The sequence below is a fragment of the Solanum verrucosum genome, unplaced genomic scaffold, assembly GCF_900185275.1.
Source record: "Solanum verrucosum unplaced genomic scaffold, falcon-dt-bn FXZP01000183.1, whole genome shotgun sequence".
Classification (NCBI taxonomy): Eukaryota; Viridiplantae; Streptophyta; class Magnoliopsida; order Solanales; family Solanaceae; genus Solanum; species Solanum verrucosum.
This window is the reverse complement of record NW_026020430.1, coordinates 1,289,671-1,307,751: the sequence shown is the minus strand read 5'-3', so window position 1 is coordinate 1,307,751 and position 18,081 is coordinate 1,289,671. Positions and strand designations below refer to the sequence as shown.

At 38.5% G+C, this 18,081-nt stretch overlaps 2 protein-coding genes across 3 annotated transcripts; one reads left to right on the top strand and one right to left on the bottom strand.

The window, feature by feature from the left end:
• The first annotated feature begins 237 nt into the window (after positions 1 to 237).
• Positions 238 to 12,351, top strand: LOC125807415 (serine/threonine-protein phosphatase BSL3). 2 transcript variants are annotated; one of them, XM_049487125.1, is made up of 22 exons: positions 238 to 1,115; positions 1,280 to 1,340; positions 1,433 to 1,511; positions 1,598 to 1,677; positions 1,779 to 1,873; positions 1,954 to 2,053; positions 3,082 to 3,151; positions 4,290 to 4,391; positions 4,479 to 4,560; positions 4,686 to 4,865; positions 7,406 to 7,679; positions 7,782 to 8,022; positions 8,105 to 8,275; positions 9,225 to 9,463; positions 9,963 to 10,047; positions 10,167 to 10,265; positions 10,335 to 10,534; positions 10,614 to 10,689; positions 11,209 to 11,344; positions 11,450 to 11,589; positions 11,670 to 11,733; positions 11,815 to 12,351. In XM_049487125.1, the coding sequence occupies exons 1-22, from the start codon at positions 707 to 709 to the stop codon at positions 11,826 to 11,828; spliced, it is 2,997 nt and encodes a 998-aa protein (XP_049343082.1). In that variant the 5' UTR covers positions 238 to 706; the 3' UTR covers positions 11,829 to 12,351. The 2 variants fall into 2 exon arrangements, with proteins under 2 accessions (XP_049343082.1, XP_049343081.1); XM_049487124.1 differs by having other exon boundaries at positions 239 to 1,115; positions 11,670 to 12,351.
• Positions 12,352 to 12,577: 226 nt separating this feature from the next.
• LOC125807457 (J domain-containing protein spf31-like) lies at positions 12,578 to 17,474 on the bottom strand. The gene is made up of 9 exons (XM_049487178.1): positions 17,219 to 17,474; positions 15,969 to 16,059; positions 15,799 to 15,859; positions 14,655 to 14,732; positions 13,950 to 14,023; positions 13,414 to 13,527; positions 13,230 to 13,337; positions 12,931 to 12,969; positions 12,578 to 12,802 (listed from the first exon to the last, which is right to left on the bottom strand). Exons 1-9 carry the CDS (start codon positions 17,347 to 17,349, stop codon positions 12,716 to 12,718), a joined length of 783 nt encoding a protein of 260 aa, XP_049343135.1. The 5' UTR covers positions 17,350 to 17,474; the 3' UTR covers positions 12,578 to 12,715.
• Between the last annotated feature and the right edge of the window lie 607 nt (positions 17,475 to 18,081).

Below are 18,081 nucleotides of genomic sequence, written 5' to 3'. Positions count from 1 at the left end.
CCCATATGTATTTGTCAGGCTGAATCAGTTCCACACACGCGCCGCCCCTGCGCGTCTGACGGAGTTCTTCTTTTTCACCCAATCAACGAGGGCACTGCTCCCGTTGAAATCGGAACCGGTTATTTTACAAAAAAAAAGAGAAATCTGACGACGGCACAAAACTGCTGTACTCCATGCATTAATGCTTGTACTATTTGTGAAAACACAGGGTAAATCATGCAGCAGGACTTGTACCTTGAGAGGTAAAGAATGAAGTCCACCGTAGTCACATTTCTTCTAAACCATTCACATCAGATGAGAGAGACAGAGATACTATCCGCAGAAAAATACGTATGAATCTATAGATTCATATAAATACTTGTAGAGAGAGAAAACGAGTGATGGAAGATTGCACAGAGAAGGAGTTTTAGAGAGAGAAAGTGTTCGGATTGATCCTGCTATTGTATTCCTCGAAGACCGCCTTGAAGTTTTTTTTTTTTTTTTAGGAGAAGAAGAGAGAGAAGGAAAAACCTAGAATTTTCTCTCTTTTGGTCTGTAATTTTTTCGGAAAACTTGGATGTATTTGAATCAGAGGATCTAGGGACTGGGAATTGTGATTTTCGACATTTGTGGTTTGAATTGGATTGGAAATGGTGATCCAAAGTGGATATGATTGAGGATTGTAGCTCCAATAAGCTTAGGAATCTAGGGTTTCGAGGTGAGGGATATGGATGTGGATTCAACGATGTCATCCGAATCCGATCACGCAGAGAATAAAGGCGCGTCGTCGGAGCAGCTAAACGGCCAGTCATCAGCCGGGGGATCTCCTCCGGAGACTCCTAAGGATGAGCAGCAGCCGGCAACTTCTCAGCCTCAGCAGCAGCAGCAGGGCAGTACTCCGGTGGCGGGGCCGAGGTGTGCTCCAACATATTCTGTGGTGCACGCAGTTATGGAGAAGAAGGAGGATGGTCCAGGGCCAAGGTGTGGGCATACGTTAACGGCTGTACCGGCTGTTGGGGAGGAAGGTAGCCCCAATTACATTGGTCCTAGGCTTATTCTCTTTGGTGGGGCAACTGCTCTTGAAGGGAATTCTGCTGGTTCAGGGACTCCTTCTTCTGCTGGAAGTGCTGGAATTCGTACGTTTCCTCCAATTCTCTTAATTATCCAACTTGACAGACCTCTTTTCTGGGCAATCCATGGACAATTTTTGGATTTGATTAGAATATGGTTTACTTTCCAGTTGTGTAGATTAAAAGCAATGAATGAAGTGACCAATTGATAGAAGAGGTCTTAATTGCAGGTTTAGCTGGGGCTACTGCTGATGTGCACTGCTATGATGTTTTGACAAATAAATGGTCTAGGTAAGTGGCTATTGGTGTCACTGGAAGCTACATTCTAATTTATTATTTACTTAGAATGGATAAAGTATGCACCTGTTTATTATTAATTACAGGATGACCCCAATAGGAGAGCCACCCACACCACGGGCTGCTCATGTTGCTACCGCGGTTGGAACTATGGTTGTTATTCAGGTTGGTAGAAACTGAAAGCATTTCATTTGCGTCGTGCATGATTATATACTTCAGCTAGTAAAGATGTTCGATGTTATTCATCCCAGGGTGGAATTGGTCCAGCTGGATTGTCAGCTGAGGATCTTCATGTTCTGGACCTTACACAACAACGCCCACGATGGCACAGGTTAGCTCCTAGCAGTTCAAGTAGGGACTTAGTTTCGATGAACATGGTGTATGCTGGTGAAGTGTGCTGATCAACTACTGAAATAATTCTGATCTTTTCAGGGTTGTCGTCCAAGGACCTGGTCCAGGGCCACGTTATGGCCACGTCATGGCTTTGGTAGGGCAAAGATATCTCATGGCTATCGGTGGAAATGATGGTCAGTCTTGTGAAGAGGTCTTTCCATTTAATTTAAGCAATAATATACAAAGAATTAATAATTTGATCCATTGTTTTCAGGTAAGCGACCTCTAGCTGATGTTTGGGCTTTGGACACAGCTGCCAAGCCATATGAATGGCGCAAATTGGAGCCTGAGGGTGAAGGCCCACCTCCTTGCATGTAAATTTCATGATCTCTTTCTTGAAGATGTTTACTTTAATTCCTCACTGTACATGACATTCACTATTTTGTCCTTACCTCAACTGTATTCATTTTGCTATTCTGAACTTTTATGTGCTTCATTACACGGTGAAGAACTTAAAGTTTTGTTTGTGCATGTAAATTGAAGAAGTAGCATGCGATAAATAGTGGCAATCTTTAGTGACTGTTTGGTTACTATTTATCACTTAGAAGAATGAATCTGATCCCTTGACTATGGAGGGATGGCCTACTGGTAAAACCTTCCTCTCCAACCATATGGTTGGAGTTTTGAGTCACCAAGATATCTAAAGGGGAAAGAGTTACTGTTGGGTAGGACATGAACTTGGAAATTGCAATGAGATCCTTTGACTTCTAAAAAGAAGTATTGGGCTTGTTATAGTTGCAATTGCAGTATGTGAGAAGGTCACTTGAGCTGGTTTAGTTATATCCTATGTGGACCTCCAGATTTGCATTGAAGAAAGTTGATTCAAAGACCTAGAAGCTCTTGAAACGTATGCAGACTTAGAGAAATAAATAGGGTATAATGAAAGAAAAGGAAGAGTCGCATGTGTGCTTGCATAACTGGCTGTTGTGAATTAGCATAGGTGCATGTTCGGTGACCCGTATACCACCACTTTTATAAAAAAAAAACATGACAAACATTTGCTCAAGAAGCGGAAATACATTCTTTTCTTATCTGGAAGATGACTATTTGATGAACAGTTGCAGATTGATCATATCTTGGTCTCTTATATTTTCAGAATTTCTACATTTTCTTGAGCAAAGTTTTCTTAGACTGTACTGTTTGTTGACCTGAAGCTGTACAAGTGTTTGTGAAAATATTCTACACTTTTTCATGTTCATCAATTTCTTAATTTTCTGTGTATAGGCCGAGTCTCTAGTTTCCTCTTATGATGTCCAGCTGAAGATAAATTCTTGTGATCCTAACCTGGTCCAACCGTCCAGTAAAGTAATGAAATCCTATTCTGCTCTTGTTATTTTGGTAGGTATGCAACTGCAAGTGCGAGATCGGATGGTCTTCTTCTGCTTTGTGGAGGGAGGGATGCCAATAGTGTGGTGAGTGAAGCATATTTTTTTATGCAATTAGAAGAAAAGATGGTTTTTTATGCTTATTTACGTGTTCCTTGGTTTGTCTTTACCATTTTTTTACTTGCACTTAGAAGGGTAGCTCGCCAGAAAGTTTGCCATCTTTCTAGAACAAATGATGCTCTATTTTTCTCAGTCCTATTTTTTTCATCATCTCCTCTTCTATTTCCATTTCCTCACGTAGTGTCGTTCTCTTATTTTATCATGTAAATCACCTGATCTTAACAAGTTTTACTACTAGATAAGGGGCTCTTTTATTCATTCACTTTTTTATCTTGGCGAATTCTGTGTTTAGCCATTCTAATTTTGACATGATATCTTTTTAACAGATCATGTCTTTTAGATACTTCGGCTTTTGTGCACTAACTTAAAAATAACAGACTTACTACTGTCTTTTCTGGACCTCTATGCCCAAGAAACTGTGAGTGAAAGATGATGCTGTGTTGAACTTCATCCACTTAAACCTAACAATGATATATGCAGCTGATTAGTGATAAATGAACAATGGACGTCTGGGGCTTAAAGTTAAGAAGTATATGCAGCTTGGCTGGATTGTACTTCAAAAAAACTGTAGTTTAGTTGGATGTGCATTTTATCGCCTATGACTGTAAACCTTGTTGACTTGTGCATTAGCTTTGGCCAGATTTACATAGAAGTGTACATTGACAGTTTGACTGAAATTGACATTAAAAAAATAAAATTGACCGAGTGCTCTCATAATTTTTTTGATTACTCAAAACGGTCAGTAAATCTAGTGCAAACACGTGGAGATTTTTTTTGTAGCGAGTATATGATTATGTATCTGATATGGGTTGCGTAAGTTATTTGTAATGTGGGTATATTTTGAAGAACCATGAAGTGCACACACCTATGCAGTGCTTCACCTGTTCGACATGGGTTCGTCAAAAACAGATATGAAGATCCATGTAACAACTAACATATGTGATGAACGCAAGAGTTCTGTTTTTGTTTGCTATTTTTTTTCTTTCTCTTGGAGTAATTGGTTTGTGTGGGGAATCTGAGCTGTTACTTTGTTATTTTCTCGTGTGCCCTTGCGCTCATTGGTTGATTGTACTTATACTTCTCCCACTGCCTTGATAATCCATAGCCACTAGCCAGCGCATATGGACTTGCCAAACATAGAGATGGGCGCTGGGAATGGGCCATTGCTCCTGGTGTGTCACCATCCTCTAGATATCAACATGCCGCTGTAAGTGTTTGCTTCATGCGTTTTATCAACTGCATCTTGCAGATGAATCTTCTTATAATATTTATCAGTTATGTTCTGGTATTATAGGTTTTTGTTAATGCTCGGCTCCATGTATCTGGAGGGGCACTTGGTGGTGGCCGCATGGTGGAGGACTCATCCAGTATAGCAGGTATTTTTATTTACTTTTGGTGATACTCAGTGGAGTCGCTGTTTGGTTAACTCCTTTATTTTGACATCCGGTTAACTGTTATGTTCATTCCTCACTCTCATGGTTACTTCCCCCCGTTTTGGCAGTTCTTGATACAGCTGCAGGAGTGTGGTGTGACACAACCTCTGTTGTCACTAGTCCTAGAACTGGCAGATTCAGTGCAGATGCAGCTGGCGGTGATGCTGCAGTTGAATTGACCAGGCGTTGTAGACATGCAGCTGTTGCTGTTGGTGACTTGATATTTATTTATGGTGGTCTGCGTGGCGGTAAGACTATAAGATAGACATCAATGAATGTTCTTATATTTGCTTTCCAGTTTGATTTTCAGATGACTTACCATTTTTACTTTTCTTGGAATTGTAAAGAAACTAGCTGATCAGCCCTGTGAAAAATGAATTTGTAAAGTAACTAAAAGTATCTTCTATCATCTTTCTTCGTCTCTGGGGTGGTGCTGGATGTGCTTTGTTCTAGGCATTCATAAGTGGTCTTCAATAATTGAATCTCATCCTCTAGTATGCATATAACAAACAACAACAACAACAACATACCCAGTGTAATTTCACAAGTGGGGTCTTGGGAGGGTAGGGTAGGGTGTACATAGACCTTACCCCTACATCAGGAGGTAAAGAGACTGTTTTTGCTAGACCCGTGGCTTAATGAAAAGCATTTCAAAGCAGTTTGAAAAAGAAATAAAAAGGAAATACGGAAATGAATAAGATATGGCAACCTAAAGGAAAGCACTTCATAGCATTCAAAAAAAGAAGAAGAGTAACAACAACGGAACAATGCTATAATCCAAGCACAAGAAACACCGATGGTAACAAAAAACCGAAGACAATAAACTATGAGGTTAATGCTAATACTACCGTAAAAAAGTTAACAGATACAATAGATGCGGTGCTCCAACTACCATCAAGCTTGTCTAGCCGAAAAGCGAGACAATGTTGACTTATCTACTAACCCTCTATCCTAGTTTGCGAATTCCATACCTTCATATCTACAATTATGTCATTGCCCATTGGTAAGCTGAAATGCGCATGTCCAATCTATCACCTCCCCCAATACTTCTTCCGCCTACATCTACCTCTCCTAGACCCACCATAACCAGCCTCTCGCACATCATCACTAGGATATATATGCATCTCCTCTTTAGATGCCCAAACTATCTTATCCTTGCCTCCCTCATTTTGTCCACCATTGAGACCACTCCTACCTTGTCATGGATATCTACATTTCTAATCTTATTTCTTCGAGCAACTTTATCTTCTGTACATGAGAATTCTTGAAAGACCACTCTCAGCCCCATACAACATGGTCGATCTAACGATTCTAACCTTTACTATGTAGAACTTACCTTTTAAATTTTGGTGGCACTTCCGTATCACACAAGTCTCTATTTCGTCCATCCAACACCAATATGATGTGACATCATCGTTGATCTCCCCATTTCCTTAGATTAAAGACCCGTTGCAATTTGAACATGATGACCACTGTATCAAGTCTTACTTCCACACCTACCCATGTGTTACATCATTGAATTTACACTCCAAGTATTTTGTCTTGGTCTTGCTCAACCTGAAGCCTTTAGACTCCTGTGTTTGTCCCAAACTTCTAGCCTAGCATTGATTTATTCGCGAGTCTTGTCATTCACTACTATGTCATCTGCAAATATCATACACCATAACACCCCGCCTTGGATATGCTCGACAATTCATCCATCACTAAGGCAAATAGAAATGGGCTAAGAGCTGATCCCTAGTGCAACTTTTTCTACCAAGTGCTCTGTGTACCCTCCTTTTGTCCTTACCTTTTGTCTGGTCTTAACTCCATCGTACATATCCATAATCACCCTAGTGTAAGCCATTAGGACACCTCAAGCCTTCATGCATCCCTATAGAACCTCCCTTGGGACTTTGTCGTAAGTCTTTTCTAGGTCAATAAACACCATATGTAAGTCCCTCTTTATTTCCCTATATTGCTCCACCTCATGGAATGATTGACCTTTGTAGTTGATAGTCCTGACATGAATTCGAATTGGTTCTCGGATATAGACACAACCTCCTCACCCTCATCTCCACTTCTCTCACAAACTTCCATAGTGTGGCTTAACAACTTGATACCCCTATAGTTAATGTAGTTTTGAATATCAGCTTGTTCTTATACAACGGGATCATAGTACTCCACCTCCATTCTTTGGGTACTTTAGCATCTTAAAAATGACACTAAACAACCCAATCAGCTACTCCAAACCTGCCCTGCCCTAGCTCTTCAATTATGGATGAGTAGTCATCCTTTTTCCCTCATAAGGTATGGATGAGTAGACATTCTTAATTGAAGATTAAAAGCCTGTTTGGATGAACTTATTTTAAGTGGCTTTTAAGCATAAGCCGTTGAGTTAGGAATCCCATCTTTTGACTTATTATTATTTGTTGTTTTGGCTTAAAATTAATGCTTAAAAACGCTTTTTCATCTTACCCAAACACTACAAAAAAGCTATTTTGCTTTAAAAGCACTTAAAATAGTCCAATCCAAACGAACTCTTAAGTAATATTAGCTGATATCATGTGAGAAATGTTGTTGACTTGGTTTATTCTTCATGCAATACATTCATTTAATTTTCCAAAGTATAGGTAGCCAAATACTCCGTCAGATGTGAAAGTCAAAGATAACATCAAATGTATATGGCATGTTTCCAACTATAAATAATATGAATAGTGTAATGAAATATACCTTGGAAGTTACTCAGAAGTCAGATCACTTCCTTGTTTCTTCAACAAGTTTAATCCTGCTGTTTTTTTGGTTGCAGGGGTATTGCTAGATGACTTACTTGTTGCTGAAGACTTGGCTGCTGCTGAAACAACTAGTGCAGCTTCACATGCAGCAGCTGCAGCTGCTGCAGTTAATGTACAAGCGGGGAGGTTAACAGGAAGGTATGGTTTTGGTGATGAAAGAACAAGACAAACAGACCCTGAAGCAGTTAATGATGGCTCAGTTGTACTGGGAACTCCTGTCGCACCCCCTGTAAATGGTGATATGTATTCCGATATAAGCTCTGAAAATGCGACGTTTCAAGGACCTCGGTGAGTTTGCAGTTGCATAGGAACAACAGCATCTGCTGTCTCTGTTTTGTTAATGCATGATTAGTTTTTAAGGATATATCTTGTGGTTCGTTTCGTTTGCAGGAGACTCATCAAAGGTGTTGAATATTTAGTGGAGGCTTCTGCTGCAGAAGCTGAGGCTATTACTGCTACACTAGCAGCTGCAAAAGCTCGTCAACAAGGGAATGGAGAAGTTGAACTTCCAGATAGAGACCGTGGAGCGGAGGCAACGCCAAGTGGAAAACAGGCGTCTACTCTGATCAAGCCTGACTCTGCCTTATCAAATAATTCTGCCCCAGCTGGAGTTCGGCTGCATCACCGTGCTGTCAGTGTTCAGATCCTTAATGCTATGTGTTGGTCTTAGTTTGTTCATAAGTTGACTGATGATGTGCCTTAATGCATTGAAGGTGGTTATAGCTGCAGAGACTGGTGGTGCTCTAGGTGGCATGGTGCGGCAGCTTTCGATTGATCAGTTTGAAAATGAAGGCAGGCGAGTTAGTTATGGAACCCCAGAAAATGCAACAGCAGCAAGGAAACTATTGGATCGTCAAATGTCCATCAACAGTGTTCCTAAAAAGGTATTACAATGATTTGACTCTAGACGAATTACCTGATTACGTGCCACAATGTGGCTACCAATTTTTAGCTGATGTGGTATTCATGAAAGTAAAAAGGGTAAACTGCTTGCACTGAAACTTCAAAATCCTATGGTGGAAACAGTGCATAAGTTTTGCTAAATAAGTAGCTGAATTAATTAAATCCAATATATTTGGCTCGTCTCTGTTTTTGGGCATATCCGTTTGAAGGGCCATTGAGTAGCAGCTAGACAGTAAAATGGCCGATTTGGTTGTTTCTGCTCCTGGCATAGCTCTATCACACGAGGAAGATAGGTGTTTTGTTGACTGTTTCCATGTGCCGTTCTAGGTTATATGTCCTAACTATCTCTCCCTCTCTTGCTTTTGGCAAGAGTTTCTTCAAGAGTGCTTTTTAAATATGTTGAAACCACCTTGATTGGAATGACCGAAAGTAGGGCAGGGCACTGGACCAATTCAAGATTGGTTGAATCATGAAGTGAGGAAGCAAGAAAAATCCAATGGGGAAGTTTACAAGCAGCAAATTGTTTTTTTTTTTTTGCTTCACTAGGGAATTTGGTTTCAGCTATAGAACTATAGGTCTCTAAGAAGTTCAATAAAGAACTGGGGAGTAAAAATGTGTAACAGTACTTTGGAGGGAAGAAAGAGAGAGACTAATAGTTATATTTCCTTGTCTATATGTTGTGGCCTTGTACTAGGGTGAGCTAGAGGTAGGGGGAGGGGGGAGAGAAAAGGAGGGGGGATGTGATGAGAGCTGGACTGTCTGTCTTAATTCAATCATGCTCCTAACTATTCTGAACCACCCGAGCAAAGACTTCCCCACTCTGCAAAAAATGTAACTGTGAGCAATTTTATAACTTTAGCTGTTATATCGTGTAAAGACAAATAACTGCAATATGTTAGTTATATTATTTATTTTTCCTTACTATCTCAGGTGATTACCCATCTTCTGAAGCCTCGTGGCTGGAAGCCGCCTGTTCGACGACAGTTTTTCTTGGACTGCAATGAGATAGCTGATCTTTGTGACAGTGCTGAAAGGATATTTGCGAGTGAACCTAGTGTTATACAGCTTAAGGCTCCTATTAAGATATTTGGTGACTTGCATGGGCAATTTGGGGATCTTATGCGTCTTTTCGATGAGTATGGTTCCCCATCGACCGCTGGGGATATATCGTAAGTGCCTTGGCTCAATCTTGCTTCTGTTTGTTTATTTTCAGTTCTAGGTGTCCTTTTGACAGTCTTTAGTTCCCTGGATTGCAGTATTATTTCTTAATCCTCATTTTTGTATTGAAATGGATATTTTGATTGGAATTGTGGGCATCACAAATTAGGTTGTTGCTGTAACTGTCAGGTGTCTCAGTAGGGCTATCAGAATACTTGTTTTTGATTTTGTGGGGCAACACTATTATGGAAATGGAAGGGATGTTTTCCCTTTTCATTCTCTAAATTAAGCCCTTGTGAGAGCTTGTTAGTAATTATTACCAAAACAAGAACCAAACTAACTCCTTGAAGGAGTACAGAGAAAATGTGTCGCAATATTTTGTTGGTCTCTTTGCTGTGTCTCCTGTAATTCTGACTTCTGCAGACTTGCACCATTTTTGGATTGATCTGGTTTGTGGAGTTGATATTTGTTCGTTTAGTCTTGATACTAATGTCGCTAAGTGACCATCAGGTATATTGACTATCTCTTCTTAGGAGATTATGTTGATAGGGGCCAGCACAGTTTGGAAACAATGACCCTTCTTCTCGCTTTAAAGGTACTTCTTGTTTCTAACACTTCTTCTTGCTTTAAAGGCACCTCTTATATTTTGATGTTTGCTTTGCTTTCACTTTCTTAGTTACCCTGTGATTTTGATGATATAAATTGATGCTTTAGGTTGAGTATCCCCTCAATGTACATCTAATTCGTGGGAACCATGAAGCTGCTGATATTAATGCGCTTTTCGGCTTTCGAATTGAGTGCATTGAACGCATGGTATGTTATGATTTACTGGCGTTTGTACTTGCTTTTCAAGCTAGACACTGATGTCTATTTATGCAACAGGGTGAGCGAGATGGAATTTGGGCATGGCATCGATTTAATAGGTTGTTCAACTGGCTTCCTCTGGCAGCATTAATCGAGAAAAAGATTATCTGTATGCATGGTGGTATTGGAAGGTCAATTAATCATGTTGAACAAATAGAAAATATCCAACGCCCTATTACTATGGATGCTGGCTCAATTGTTCTTATGGATTTGTTGTGGTTAGTCTCCGTCTTCTCCTATGCTTCCTTCATTGACTTTAACATCCTCATATTTTCTCACACTGGCACGTGCTTGTAGGTCTGACCCTACAGAAAATGATAGTGTTGAAGGATTAAGACCAAATGCAAGAGGGCCTGGGTTGGTCACTTTTGGGGTGAGTAATTTATACTTCATATCAATTTTGAGATATTTTCTCTGCAAATGCAACGTCCGATCACTATGCATGCTAGCTCAACCTATTGGCTGTTATTTTGGGAAGCTGCATATTCTTATCTGTTAACTGGAGTTGTTTATAAGGGCCCAGTATCGAAAGAGATGATGTTTCAAACAAAAAAGTCCAGATTGCTTCATCCGCCCTGCTTTTCACTTTCACATTCTATGGGCTGTCATTTTCTTGAGTTCGTTTTGTGCAATTGCAGCTGTTCCATCTTTGTAACCTGGACCTTGCTATGTGAAAGCTTTTTTTCTTTTAATATGTTGAACTGACGATTCCTTGAAGGCACTTATTTGATTCACCAGTTGGGCTGTTACGACTTAAAGGTTTGGGACTGGAGTTTTAGTACTTCAGTAATATTAGATATCTCTTAGCTATCCTGGTCTCCAAGGTGTTTGGCTGGTTATAGTTTCCCTAGCATTTCTCGTTTAACTAATATAAACACTTGCATACATGCAGCCCGATCGTGTGATGGAATTCTGCAACAATAATGATCTTCAATTGATTGTCCGAGCGCATGAATGTGTGATGGATGGATTTGAACGATTTGCTCAGGGACATTTAATTACGCTTTTCTCAGCCACTAATTATTGTGGTAAGATGTCGCAAATTTTGGATGTATAGAGGTTTTCTATTTCTTGGATAGTCTTTTATCTTTATGCAAATTCTTTTTGTTCTTTTCTCATCATCCTTTCTACAGGTACTGCTAATAATGCTGGTGCTATCTTGGTATTGGGTAGAGATCTTGTTGTGGTTCCAAAACTTATTCACCCGCTGCCGCCGGCAATTTCCTCTCCTGAAACTTCACCTGAGCGGCATATAGAAGATACTTGGATGCAGGTTTGTTATTACCAGATCTCTTTGGACCCATTTTTCTCTCTTTGATGTGTGTTTGATCTTGCTCGCAATTTTTGGGATAGGAGCTAAATGCCAACAGACCACCGACACCAACCAGAGGACGTCCTCAAGTAGCCAATGATCGAGGTTCTGTTGCTTGGACTTAAATTATAGTGCAATTGTCTTGCTATATACTTGCAGGCTCATGCTAACATGTCGGATTTCCAGTGATATGTACATAGCCGGCCGGTCACCAATCAGAGTTCAACGGAGATACTTATCCTCGTGAAAAGTTTTAAGGCTCGAGCCACGTTGTAATTCTTCCATGGAAGGGTCTTAAGAAAATCAGATTTAGATATTGGAGGTTGCAGGCGCATGGTCTATTCTATTCGTCACATCATGATACAGAGCAGATGGGGTTTTCGATAGAGGTGTACTGTACATTGAGCCGCAAGCCGGTAGACGGATTTTACCCTTTCGGAGTTTTGATCATTCTCATGGGCGGGTAGTGCTGGGTTTTCATTGAATTGTTAGTCCCTACATATTCTTTTCCTCGTTTAGGTGTATCATCATTTTTGTCTGCGGATTGGTGAGATAGATAATCCTGAGCTGTTGTATTTCATGTATCATAGATGTCGTTGCTTTGTGTAATTGTGTTGCTGCCTTGTGAACAAGAAAATGACATACAAAAATTGGAGCGTGTTGTTTACTATGTAAGTTGCAGATAAGCTATTTTTAAGATCAGTTAACGGTTCTTGTTGATTACGTGAAGCTCCTTTTATAAACAATCTTCGTAATTTTTTTTGCTTAGAATGTGTGATGAGTTATTTGAAGAAAGCTATGGTGCAGTACCCCAGATACAATCATTCTTGCCCTGCTCTTTCTCTCGAGATTTCATACAATGAAGTCTGATGAACTAACAAGGCACATAGAACATAATACCAAAAGCTCTCTCCTACCTGGTCTTACACTGGAGAGCAAAATGTAATTTGCTGCTCAATAATTGGCTTTTCAACAAATACAACTTTATACAAAGGTTGAAGCATACACTCAAGAAGCCAGTTCAATCATGCTTTCAATGAGATTCACGGCACTATGGAAGCAGTAAAAACCCATCAGAGTACATGTGTTAACCTCTTTTAACAGGTCTTTGAACATAAGATTTGTTTGGATCTTCTGTCTTAAGCTTTGGAGGCCGAATCTCTCCTTTCTTAGCCTGCAAAAAAGCATGATGAAACTTAGCCTATTCTTTATCATTACAAGATGTTCGCCACCCACTCCCTGTTCTTTATCATCACAAAAGAGCGGTAAAAGCATTTATTGACGGAAGCTAATCAAACTTACCTTTTTCCCGCCCTTCATGAAATCCCTCCAACTGGACACCTGATGACACGAAGAAAAAGAAAGCAGCTATCAGAAAGAAATCTAACTGTAGATTATACCTCAGAAAACATTTAACTATAGTGCTGCTACTGTTGCAAACATGTTACTAATAACTGAGGATACACCATCAGTATCTTTTATAAATCCTATAAACCTGAAAAATAGGTAAGTAGTAACTAAGAAATTCACCAACTGCAAGTTATTTAAAAAAACATACTTCACTGAACATACAATAACTATAAATGAGCTAGAGAACTAACCCTATTTTCTCTAGTTCCTTCCCACTGCTCCTCATGCTCACGTTTTCTTTTCCACATCTCTTTTGTTTCTTCCTCATCTTTCTTCAAGCGGCCTTCCTCTTCAGATATCTACGCAAAATCCAACAGTAAGTTTAACTAGAAATCCAAAAAGATGACATATCAAGAAAACAGCTAAGGAACATACCCTCATTGCCATTTTTCTCCTCCGCCATTCTTGATCTGTCAATATTTCTCTAACCTTTAACTTCAGCTGCTGCTGGAATTCCTCTGACTGCTCATGTTCTTGGTCATATTTACCCTGTTTGCACAATCAGGAGTACAGAAATCAACCATCTGAAACACAAAAGTTACATAGTGCTATATATTTTCCTAAATGCTCTATTGAAACCATGTAGGTTCCCTAACCAAACCATTAAGGTGGAATAAGAATCATGCAAAAACGAAACACAAGGAGTTAAATAAGAAACATACTAGTAGAAAGGTGAAACGAGAGTAAGTCTAAAACGCAGCAAGTTACAAAACCAAATTAAGGAGTCGATGACCTGCACGGTTTAATGTGGTTTTGATTGTGTGAAAATGTTCACGGTTTCATTATAAAAAAATGTCATCTTGGTAGTAGATACAACATCAGGAAGAAAATTCACCATCTGAATATCCAGAAGCAATAATTCCAGCTAAATTCAGATCAATTTAAAAAATCTGAGAGAATTGTAGACCTACCTCAGTAACTAATGACTTCAATTTGCTAGCAGTATCTTTTTTAAGCTGCTTCTTCCACTTTGATCTTAATTCCTCTGTGCTCATACACAAAAAGGGCAAAACACAAAAGTTTCAGTATTTTATGGAGATAATATATTGAAAGAGGCAAAGGAAACCAGAAGAATAATTGATATAATAGTTCAAGTGAGTGAGCAACATAATGAAAATACAGAACAGTCTCCATTTGTCCATGTTGAGTTACAGAAGACGGCTCACAATACCAGACCAACAAGTTTTTCGCCACTATTGATTATCATCTTTCATTTGGACAGTATGTTGAAGAGGTTTTTGAAAAACAAGTTGTGTAAGCTGATTTGTGTGGAGTACTTCTGGTTTTTTTAATCTTTTTTGGGAAAATTTATGCGTGTTTTCACAGTGAAAGAAGAGTTTTGGGTGAAAAACAACTCCTCAGCACTTCTTCAACTTGGACAAAAAAAATCAAGATTTTGAAACAAACCCCATTTCTCAAAAATTGTCCCTTCTGCAAAAGAATGAAAATCATAAACAAGACACCGCCGTACATTTTTGTGGAACTCAGACCACTGAAGAATTGCAGCAACAGTTTTAGTGCTCCATTGGAAATGCAGAGAGAATGTGAATGCAGTATATCCCATGGCGAAAGGAAGACTAAAGAACAAAAGAATGAATAGCGAGGTGATGGCGAACCTTTTGCTGCAACAACTTGGCTCAGAATGTAATCCCTCTCCTGTTGATCAAGTAATAACTGTTGCGCTTTAGCTAAGGCTGCATACAACATGAAAATTTGCAAAAATAAAATTCACAAACAGGAAGGGGAAAGATATAAAACATAAAATTCTTACTTGAGCAGTTAAAAAAACAAAATCAAACCAAATCATCTCACAATAAGACTACATATAAGCATTTACAAGAGTGATCTTTTGAGATTAAGGCCTAATGCTTCTTTCCAGCTCTCATCTTTGCTTCTTCCAATTCTTTTTGACTCGACATAAATAACATACACAAGCAATATCATTCATGAAGATGAAAATTCCCTTAACCACTCCAAGCATTACACAAAATAAATAAAAACTGAACCTTGTAAAAAAAATCTTTGTACTGGTAGTTTAACAGATAGATCCCAGTATACACCAGAATTTTGAAGTTGTAAAATTTTTTTTTACTAGTGCTATAGCGACAGAGACTCAGCATATACTATATTTCTGAAGAGATCATTCATGTAGCAAGATATATTTATGGAAATAAAAATAGTTTTACACTTGCATACAATAACGAGTAGTTCCACATACACTTCCTGTATATATGTAGTGAGTAGACTGTGGTTCACATCAATGGCCGAGGAACTGCAGTCTTCTGCTCTCTTCAGTAGGTTACCCATTTTAAAGCACCGTGGTTGCCTTAAATTTTGAATAACCAATCTTGAGACAAAAAAATTTAAACCGGTCACTAAGAGGCAGTAAGTGTCGACGCTAACTAATACGAATCGAATATAATAGAAAAACAACTTCCCAAATATATCTACAGCATGGACATTGATCAAGTTTCCGATTCAAGAAATTCTTGGAATGATCAATCTTAGCTTAGAGATGAAAGATATCAATATCTAACATAAAACCACCTAATGAACAGAACAGGGGATATCATGTAAAGCATAACCCAAATACTCAATGCAAAGATCCATTTATAAGTCTATAGAAACTAGAAGTACGAACATGGTATTTATCCATTACGAAATGAATTTTTTGTTTGAACAGGGAAGTCCTTCACTCAATAAACTACCTAAAATGACAATACTCTTCTATACAAGGAACAACAAAAGTGGCTTTCTTACCACCAAATGCCTCCTTTGCTTGTGGATGCTTGCATTTATCAGGGTGAACAAGTAAAGACAACTGCATATATGTAATTTATGGTAATATATTAGGGTCGAGTCACAGAATATGATATAAAAAAATGGAATCATTTGAGTCCAACGGGAATTTCAACTTTCAAGAAATATACCTTACGATACTGCTTTTTAACTTCGTCAATGGATGAATCAAATGACAGGTTAAGGTATTCAAATGGATTCAACTTGAAGCATGAAAGTATCCTGCGATTTTTTAAGTTTGAATCCAAATTATGAAATATAGAATAATACAAATAACAAACAATATTGAAATTTGTATTTATTCAGCTATCTACATCAACAGTTAAGATATACAAATCTAAAGGAAACTAGTATATTTCAAAATAGAATAGATGACTATTATTAAGCACAATACTGAACAGTGGGAGGAGACTCGGAGCAGTTTTTAGTCAAGATAGGGTTGCACCAGGAATCAATGCTTAGCCCATTTCTCTATGCTTTGGTAATGGATGAATTGAAGCGGTATAATCAAGATGAGGTGCCATGATGTATGCTAGATGGCATAGTATTGATTGATGAGACACGCAACGGAGTTAATGCTAAGTTGGAGGTGTGGAAACATCATATTGATATGGTGTGGATGAAGTGGAGGCTAGCCTCCGAAGTTATTACTCTATTTGCATTTGTTACTATTCCTTTTCTAACTACTCTGCACTGCTTATTAGTTGTTATGTTTTCTTCACTCATTTTCATTTTTTCTTTTCATAGCTACTTTGATTTGCTGCACTTGAGCCGATGATCCTTCAGAAACAACCTCTCTACCTCCACGAGGTAGGGTTACGGTCTCCTTTAACACTCTAACCTCCCCAAACTCGACTTGTAGATTTCACTGGGCATGTATTTGTTGTTGTTAAGCTCAATCCTCAATAAATACAAATCATAGACCAAAGTAGTTGTCTAGAAGGTGATTTTTCCTTCCAAAACTTGTGAAAAAGTGAGTTTTGTAAGGATAGAAATTCATGTAATTCCAATAACGTGTCTATCCTACCAATCTTTAAATCATTTTATCCCATATAACTTTCCTGTTCAGGTGTTAGGTGTTAGAAACTATTGATCTTCTTCCCGGCAAAAGCTCACAGATAAATCATACAATACAATTACTGTTACCGGCAAAGCTCACAAATAAATCATACAAAACAATTACAGTTACCTGAATAGCATCCATTTCAAGGTTCATGTTATAAAATTCGCGATATACAAGTGGAGGAGATCTTAGAACAAATACTTGACACCAACAAAAAGGATCATGGCACACACAGATGTAAACAAGCACATATATCTATCTATATATGTGTGTGTATTTTGTATCTATATATATAATATGGAGGGAAGGAGGCTAGACCTTATAACTTCGTTGTCGCGCTCAACCTCGCTGACCTCAGCGAAGAATTGCTTGAGAAGCGCGTCCTCGATGGCGGAGGTTTTTTCCAACGACGGAGGTGGTGCGGCGGTGACAGAGCTATTTTCTCCCATCAAATCACGCGTTGAGTTCACGCTCCGCTGCGAATCTCTCTCCTGTTATGCGTAACAACCACTTCGCCACCGGGGATGAGAACTCCCAAAATGTTCAGAGCTTAACGGGTAAACAAAGTTCTGATAATCGGGTATTCGGGTTCTGATCTATCTCTTTAAGTCCAACCCAAATTATTGGGCCGAAGTTCTATTAAAATGATAAATATGGGCCTGGTCCAGTGGGCTTAATCCTTAAGTTAGTGGATCTTATCTATCAAATTTGTGAGCAATTTTCACATATAGCAAACATAAAATCCATATTTGTATGTTATAACTATAGTTTGCATAATTGCGCTTCAGAGCAAATTGTATGTTTGCTATAAAGCTTTTGATTTGTATAATTCACTACAAACATCTAATTTTATACTAATTGTTCAGTTTTGTATAAATTCATTTATACATTGTAATTTGTATAATAAGATCTGTATTTGTATAATTATAAGTGTATAAAATGAAAATATATGTATTTGTATTTGTATATACACTTTTCTCTCGCTTTATACAAACACAAATGCATTTTATACCAAAATGTATAAAATGGCTAATTGTATACCGAAAATGACTAATTGTATACCGAATCAGATGGCAAAAAAAGGGATGTTTGCTGCGAATTACAATTAAAATAAACTATGGCTATAATAATTAATTTGAATTAATAATTTGTTATTTCATATAATTTTCCCATTTGTAGAG